The sequence below is a fragment of the Octodon degus genome, unplaced genomic scaffold, assembly GCF_000260255.1.
Source record: "Octodon degus isolate 3935 unplaced genomic scaffold, OctDeg1.0 scaffold00185, whole genome shotgun sequence".
NCBI lineage: Eukaryota > Metazoa > Chordata > Mammalia > Rodentia > Octodontidae > Octodon > Octodon degus.
The window spans coordinates 5,111,033-5,119,555 of NW_004524761.1; the positions used below are offsets into that span (position 1 = coordinate 5,111,033).

The 8,523-nt window shown below is 38.3% G+C and overlaps 1 protein-coding gene across 1 annotated transcript; it reads left to right on the forward strand.

Annotated features, from left to right (window-relative positions):
• Window positions 1-4,446: 4,446 nt before the first annotated feature.
• Window positions 4,447-4,795, forward strand: LOC101588700 (60S ribosomal protein L37). Its single transcript, XM_004643871.3, has one exon. The coding sequence runs from the start codon at window positions 4,459-4,461 to the stop codon at window positions 4,750-4,752; it is 294 nt and encodes a 97-aa protein (XP_004643928.1). The 5' UTR covers window positions 4,447-4,458; the 3' UTR covers window positions 4,753-4,795.
• Window positions 4,796-8,523: the final 3,728 nt, after the last annotated feature.

Consider the following 8,523-nt stretch of genomic DNA (forward strand, 5'->3'; position numbering starts at 1 on the left):
TGCTAATCTGAACAATTACTTTGAATATAACAATATCCAGTATAACAACAATTGTTGATTTCTTAACATCTTGGTTTGAAATTCTGTATAATTTTCAATGTTTTTTCCTAATTTATTCTCTTTAAAATTAAAAAATAGCATAAAAATCAATAGAAGAGATTATAGCAAATTAAAAAACATAAGCACAGTAAAAGAAACAAAATAGTGAACAAGCAAAAGTAATGAGCCAACTATTCTTCAAAAGAATAATATCTAGAATATATAAATAACACCAAAAAATTAAACCCTCCAAAAAAATAAAATATCCAATCAAAAAATAGTCAACTTAAGTGAATAGACAATTTTAAGAAGTACCAATGGCTAGTGTATACATAAAAAGACGTTCAACATTTTTGGTCATTTTAAAAATTGCAAATTTAGGGCTGGGGATATATCTTAGCAGCATAAGTGCCTGCCTGGCAATCACAAGGCCCATAGTTCAATCCCCAGTGCCATAAAAAATGCAAATTTAAACAGCACTGACATTCCATCTTACTCCAGAAAAAAAAATGGCTATCATGAAAAAAAAAAAATCAAATGATGACAAATGCTGAAGAGGCTACCAGGAAAAGGGAGCTCTTCTACATTATTTGTGAGAATGAAAGCCTCTAAAACTTTGGAAACCAGTGTGGAAACACCAAAAACACTGAAAATAGGACTTTCCCTTGACCTAGCTATTCTTCCTCTACAAATTTTCCTGAATGTTTATGGAAGCAAAACAATAATAAGCTAAGTCTTGGAAATGGCTCATATGTCCATCAACTGATGACTAAGAAAATGTTATTTATGCACAGTGGAGTACTACTTCTAATCCCAGCAATGGGGAGACTGAAAACAAGAGGATCACTACAAGTCCAAGCTGCATAGTGAGACCCTACACAAAATGATAAAAATATGGAAAAGCTTGAGTCATCTGTATGAAAATGGATGGACCTAGAAACTACATGTTGCTGGGTGTGGTGAGGCAGTCTTCAATCCCATCACTCAGGAGGGTGAGCCAGGATGATTGCTACTGTGGGCTACACAGTGAATCAAAGGCCGCTCTGAACTACATTGCAAGACTCTGTCTTAAAAAAAAAAAGAAGTCATAAAGTTAAGTAAAATAAGTCAGACATACAATCTTTCATATCACATTGTTCCTCTGATATGGGAAGCCTATCATATAAATAAAAAAATAATAGGAAGTCACATCTTTTGCCTAGTGGAAAAGGAGCAAGAGATGAAAGGAGGAAGGAGGAAGAAGTGAGGAAATGAGGAAGAAAGAATTCAGCTGTGCCATACACGGTTATTACAATTTACTGAAAACGTGTACTGATAAGCACTAAAGCTTAAAAAAGAAATTGAATCAGTAATGAAGTATCTTCCATTAAAAAATTCAAAACCAAATGGTGAGTTCAGTCATATATTAAGGACGAGGAAATGTTTCAAATGTATGCAAACTATAGAAAGTACAGTTAAACTTTGGATGCTGAGGTACTTGTTCTATGAGTGTTTAGCAACATGAGCAAATATACCTAACAAGTTATTTCTTGAAAAATGAGCATTGCCAGGGCTGGAGAGATGGCTCAGTGGTCTAAAGCACCTACTTGAAACAAGCTTGGCAAAGCACAGGGACCGCGGTTTGATCCCCAGCACCACATGCCAGCCAGACCCACCCCCTGGTGGGCTGAGCTGGCCACACACACACACAATAAATAAATGTAATAAATAAAAATAAATAAATATTTTTTTAAAAAATGAGCATTGCCTTGATAAACAAGTACTATGTGACACAGAACATTACAGATCTCACTGAGTTAATGGATTTATCCCTCTGCACTCCTCTTCTCTGTCTCTCTCTCCTCTCTCTTCTCTTCTCTTTTCTTCTCTTCTCTTCTCTCCTCTCCTCTCCTCTCCTCTCTCTCTCTCTCTCTCTCTCTCTCTCTCTCTCTCCATTAGTCTATCTCTGTCTCTGTCTGTGTGCTTGTCTCTCTGTGGGTCTGTCTGTTCCTATCTTTGTCTCTTTCTGTCTCTGTCGATCTCTGCCTCAGTCTCTGTCTCTGTCTTTCTCTGTCTCTCTCTCTGCCTCTCCCTCTCTGTCTGTCTGTCTCTGTATCTCTCTGTCTGTATATCTGTCTCTCTGTCTCTGTGTCTTTATCTCTTTGTCTCTCTGTCTGTCTGTTTGTCTGTGTCTGTCTGCCTCTCTCTGTCTCTCTCTGTCTCTCTGTCTCTGTCTCTCTCTCTCTCTCTCTCTCTCTCTCTCTCTCTCTCTCTCTCATTAGGAGTGATCATCTTCCAACAGCAAGACAATATACCATCTCTAGGGTACAAGGAGAAAAGACAGACAAATTACCTGTAAGAGGTGTACAAAGTGGGAAATAGTGCAAAAAGTTGTGGAAAAGTACTGCCTCAAGTAGCACTGTATCAGGAGGAACAGTGATTCTGTTTGACAACAGTGCAATGTCACAATGCCATCAAATCCCCAAAAGGGGGCAACAATATCAGAAAAAAAATTTTGTGCATGCAGAAAAAAATATTTAATAAAATTCTACATGCTTTCATGATTTTAAAATATCATTGGATAGGTTCCTTCTTAAAGTTGCACAAAAAGAAAAAATTCTATTGAGGTAATAAAGAGCAGTGATTCCATTCATCATAGTGCGAGTTATCCTACACAACAAAAAAGCTCCTCTCTTGGCTCCCTTACTCCAGTGATGAAAGATTTCAAGGGCAAATATAAAATCATTTGTTCATGTTTGTTTATATTTTGTAGTTTATTTGTTATTTTGTATTCTACTATAATATTATAATCATTTGATGTGAATTTTGGGGGGCTGTCAAAAGAATTATCTGAGTTTCCATACTTATGGCAAAATTTGTTTCCATATACAAGAGCTTTGCACTACAAGCATCGCTCTCAAATGAATTATGCTCTAAACTGCCATTTCACCGTACAAGCAAAAGAGGCAACAGGTCTTACACGACTTTCCAATGCTAGAATAACCTGAAGGAAGCACACTGGATGCCATTAATGAATATATGTACAAAGATTACCGTATTGAATTTCATCAAATGAAACAGATTATTAGAATATGAAAATAACAACATATAAAAATATACTATGAGTAAGTAGAATTACCCCAGTAATATGAAGTTGACTTAGAATTACACATGTAACCAAGCATATGCAACATGAAAAAATGGGAAAACATTATGATTATCTATGTGCATACAGAAAAAAATATTTAATAAAATTCTACATGCTTTCATGATTTTAAAATAACTTCATCTTAAGATCTTTAACAGATTACAGATGTATCTCCAGTCATACAAAAGAACACTGTTAGCTGAAGCATATGTAGAAACAAAAGTAAAGACTGAAAGACTCCTACTGAATGTTAAATGATGAAAGTTTTCTCTCTGAACTCCAGAACAAGGCAGGGAATCTTACTGATACCATTTTCAATCATCATTGTCATTCTTACAGATGAAACACTGTACACAGCAACAGAAAGATATAAATATATAAGAACTGGAAAAAATAAAGCTCCCTTTTTTGTATCTTAGAGAAGGGTCTACAGAGTGTTCAAGGTCTCACTACTAGATTGGACTCATAGTGATCCACCTGTTTACAGCCTCCCAAGAGCTGGGATTACAGGTCCTCACCACCACACCCAGTCTCAACTGCCATTTTAGCTCACCCTACGGGCGGGGCCGGCACGTCAGGCCCAGAGATCGAACCCCTGTCTCCTGCCCCTGCTAGCAGAAGCTTTAATCCACTGAGCTATTTGGCTGGCCCTCAAGCTCCCTTTATTCAGAGTTCACATGGTTAAGAACATGAGCATAACCAGGAATATTTACAGAAAACGTAGGAAAATAAAAACAAATGCTCTACTGGGGGGGGGGGAATGTGACTATTCATCAAGAGTTATTTGTGAGAAAAACCAACCTGAAAATTGAATACAAATATCAATAGACTACTACTAGGTGTGTGAATGTATGTCTGTAACCCCAGAAAGCAGGAGACTGTGTCAGAAGAATTTCTGTCACAGAAACTCAGAGAGACTTTCTCTCAAAAAAAAATTAAAGAGAAAAGTTGGCTGTTGGAGCTTGGTGGAAGATCAATTCCCATTACAACCCATCAAGCAATCAAATAATGCCAATATGGTAGATCATACTTGTAGTAGTACCAGCCCTCTGGGAGGCTGAGGGAAGAAGATCACAAGTTCAAGCTGAGCCTGGAAAGTCAACAACTTAGTAACACTATATAGAAATGGAAAAATTCAGAAGTGCTGGACATGTAGCTCAGCATGAAGGTCCTGGGGTCACTACCACAAATAACTAAATATTAAAAAAAACAGAGAGATATGTAAAATAACAGGTATTCAAAATGTGGAGAAATTAAGACTCTTGCTCTTTGGTCTCGGCGGCACAAGCGAGATGACGAAGGGAACGTCATCCTTTGGAAAGCGTCGTAATAAGACGCATACGTTGTGCCGCCGCTGTGGCTCTAAGGCCTACCACCTTCAGAAGTCGACTTGTGGCAAATGTGGCTATCCCGCCAAGCGCAAAAGAAAGTATAACTGGAGTGCAAAGGCTAAAAGGCGAAATACTACTGGAACCGGTCGAATGAGGCACCTAAAAATTGTATATCGCAGATTCAGGCATGGCTTCCGCGAAGGAACGACACCTAAACCCAAGAGAGCAGCAGTTGCAGCGTCCAGTTCATCTTGAGAATTGCAACAATCACTCAAAATAAATGCTTTGGTTTTAAAAGAAAAAAAAAAGAAATTAAGACTCTTGTACAATATCAGTACAAGAACAAAATGATTTAGCCATTTTGGGAAGCAGTATCTCAATTAAAAATACAACCACCATATAACTCAGAAACCCCACTTCTAGATATCACCCAAATGAACAGAGACCACACACTCAAATACCTCTACATTCATGTTCACAGGAGCATTATTCACAATGAAAATGATGCAACTGTCCATCCACAGATAAGGGCTTAAACAAAATGTAGTCTTGACACGTAGTGAAATAAACTTTAGCTTTTTAAAAGTAATGACACTCTGACCTATCTGCAAGATGAATGAACCCTGAAGACATCAGTCTATGAGGAACAGGACCATCAGGAAAACAAAATGCCCTATGACTCCACTTCTGTGAAATACCTAGGACAGTGAAAATTACGGTGTCATAGAGTATAATGGTACCTACAAGGGACTGGACATGGTAAGGAGATGGAAAGCAATCATTTCTAGGGCAAAAAGTTCCGGTTGTATGGGATGTGAAGAGATGTGCAGGTAGACAGTGGTGTGATAACTGCATAACAATGGGAAGCTGCCACCATGGATCTCGACACCAAAAAGTGCTTCAGGTGGTCGATTTTATGGTATCTATGTTATCCTCATCAAAATATTTTCACAAGAAAATAAGAACAAATGAGCTGGCCTCAAGACTCCCACAGAACAACATCAGGCACTTGCATTTGGCTCTGCCACATTCTAAAGACAAAAGTAAGGAAAGCAAATAAAACCACCTTTATCTGCAGTATAACTTGGAGACAGAGAAATTTATAAACCTCATTTGACATATGCATAGGTCAGTGTACCTCCCAAACCACCTGACCCAGTTACAGAGCCATGCTGGAGAACAGAGACCAGAATGTCACAGAGAAAAAACAGCAGGAGCCTGGCAGTGGTGGCAGACACATAAATCCACCATCAAAACATCTCGAGTGGAGAAATAATGGCAGCAGGTCTGAAACTTGGCAGACGGGAGGAATTGAGGAATATAAGACAAGGGTTTGTAAGTTCTTGAGAATAGAGATAACAATCCAGGAAAGGCATCACTTCTAGACAAAAGAGCTGATGTGAATGAAAGATACAGCATGGAATTTCGATAGTGAAGAGAAAGAAAGAAGCACCCAGAGGAGATGACTAGTCCACAGCAATGAAGGAAAATCACAAAATCAGGAGACAGCCTATATGACCTCTTTCACCCTCCCAACAAAACGGAACTTCTCTGAAGCTGCATTCTGTGCTGTCAACACAAGAGGGCGCACTCAAACCCAGAAACCAAGCAAACCCAAGCCATCTAGGTTGCAATAGTTAGAAATGGAAAATACATTTTAAAATGTACAGAAAATGCCAAACATTACATAGTGAAAGAAAGTACTAAATGAAAAATCAAGATTTTTTTTCAGCTTCCAGCTACACTGCACCAGCAGGACCTGCCGGCCCAAGCCCAGACGCAGTGTGGATGAGACCCTCTTCCAGCCCCATGGGGTGCCCCCCACCACTCCGCAGCACGCACACACCCTCCCCCCCGCCGCGTGAAAATTTCTGCCACGTCCTAGGGACCCCCAGATTCAGTCCTAGCCCATGCTCAGTGAGTGTGTGGGAGAGCTTCCTCTCCCCCTTACTCCAACTTGTCCCCTCCAGACTCAGCTCAGGCCTGCCATACAGGCCTGCGGTGAAACCCTACAGCTGCAGTCCATGCAGAGAGAGTAGGGGAAAGACCATCCAGCTAATCCTGGAGCAGAACATCTTGCCAGAGGGGCACAATTGGTTCACTCCCAAGGGTGGCAGCAGGAAGGAACTGAGCACAGCAGCCAGACCCAAGTCAGGCATAGCTGGAAAATCCAACCTTTGTAGATTTGAACCTTAACTTCAGTAGGTGCTAAGGTTATAACTGCACCAAAGCTCTACAACAAAGGTCAGAAGACAGTGCTACACAAAATGACAACGAGAAGGAGCACAATGCAATCTCAGACCCCAAACCCCCCCAAACCCATACTAGTGCAAAGGACAAAAAACACAGAAAAAATTGAGAATAATACAGCTGAAATCAATGAATCAATGGATTCTGAAATAAACAACTGCAAAAAGGTATAGATGAACTCAGATTGGAAAGGAAAAAGGAATTCCCTGAATTAATAGCATCTGCAGTAAAGAATCATATGCAGAAACATATGGAGGAGACCCAATGCCCACCCAGAACAAGTGCAGAGGACACTAGCTCAGCTCAAATATAGGAATAAATAGCATCAATAGTAAAGAAGCAACAGCAGAAAGTTATAAAGGAACTCAGAGCGGAATTCTTTTCTGAAATAAAAAAAAATTCTCTGAACTCATAGCATCTGAAGTAAAGTATCAACTACAGAAACATAGGGAGGAAACCCAATCTGAAAAAAACACTGCAGTAAAAGAATTAATAACTGCTTCTAAAGAAGACATTGATAAAAAATAGAGGAGATTAGAAAAATGATGGATTCCTTGAATGAGCAATACAGGAAAGAAATAGATCACATGAAGCAGAGTCAAACAGATAGAGAAATTTAAAATCTCAATTGCAAGGTTGCAAAACCGTTTAGGTGAAAGTTAAGACAGAGTTTCAGATCTTAAAGACCCTGGTGCAGCTAGTGAAAAGGTAAGAAAGGATCTCTTAAAAACAACTAGGATGCAGAAGAAAATAATCCATCACTGGTAAGACAAAGCAAAGATGAACAATGTGAGACTAATAGGCATCAATGAGAAAGAAGGAGTCAATACAAATGACATTAGAAAAATATGGGCAGAAGTAATAGCAGAAAACTTCCCAAATATAAGGAAACAATCTGACATTCAGGTAACAGAAGCATACAGAATGCCAAGTAACCTCAACCCCATTAAAAACACACCGAGACATATAATAGTCAAGATCCCAGAAATTCAGCACAAGAACAATATACTGAAAGCCGTTAGAGAAAAGAAGCAGATCATATTCAAAGGAAAACCCATCAGAATTATGGTCAACTTCTCTTCACAAACCATGAAGGCAAGAAGAGCATGGAGCAGAGTACCTCAAGTGCTCTATGAAAACAAATTCCAGCCCAGACTACTATACCTTGCAAAACTCTCTTTCAAGTTTGATAGAGAATCATAAAGTGAGATTTCAAAGTATCAACAAAGAATATTGAAAATATATTGTCTCCTACTTGTTACTATGTATGATCTGGTATCAATGTTCTGTATTTAAAGCTATCTTTATAGTGGTTAACTAAAAGTTAATGGTAAAAAAAAAAAATGGGGCCGGGGAGATGGCTCAGTGGAATAAGTGCTTCCCTGGCAAGCACAAGGGCCTGAGTTCAATCCCTGGTTCTACCTAAAAATAAATAAATAAATAAATTTTTTTTAAAAAGTTAACGGTAAAATGAATAAATCAGTAGTATGTTTCAACAATTATTTTACTTTCTAGATATAGTGTATTGTTTCAAATTTATATTTTACCTTATATGGTAAATTCTCAAAAAAGAATATATAAACTACTTTAATTCTAGTACTTCTCTCTCATCCACCAGAACATAACAAAACATTGTAATCTCATACCAACCTTCTGTGTAAATTTTGCCTTATTAAACATTGTGCCTTATTTTATTAAATCATTTTGTGGAAACCGAATTCTATATTGGAAAAGTAACTGTTTTCTTCTTAACAAGAGTTGAGATTAAAAAAAAAA

Excerpts from the sequence above, each read along its gene's own strand:
- LOC101588700 (XM_004643871.3), top strand. The coding sequence starts at position 4,459 with ATGACGAAGGGAACGTCATCCTTTGGAAAGCGTCGTAATAAGACGCAT.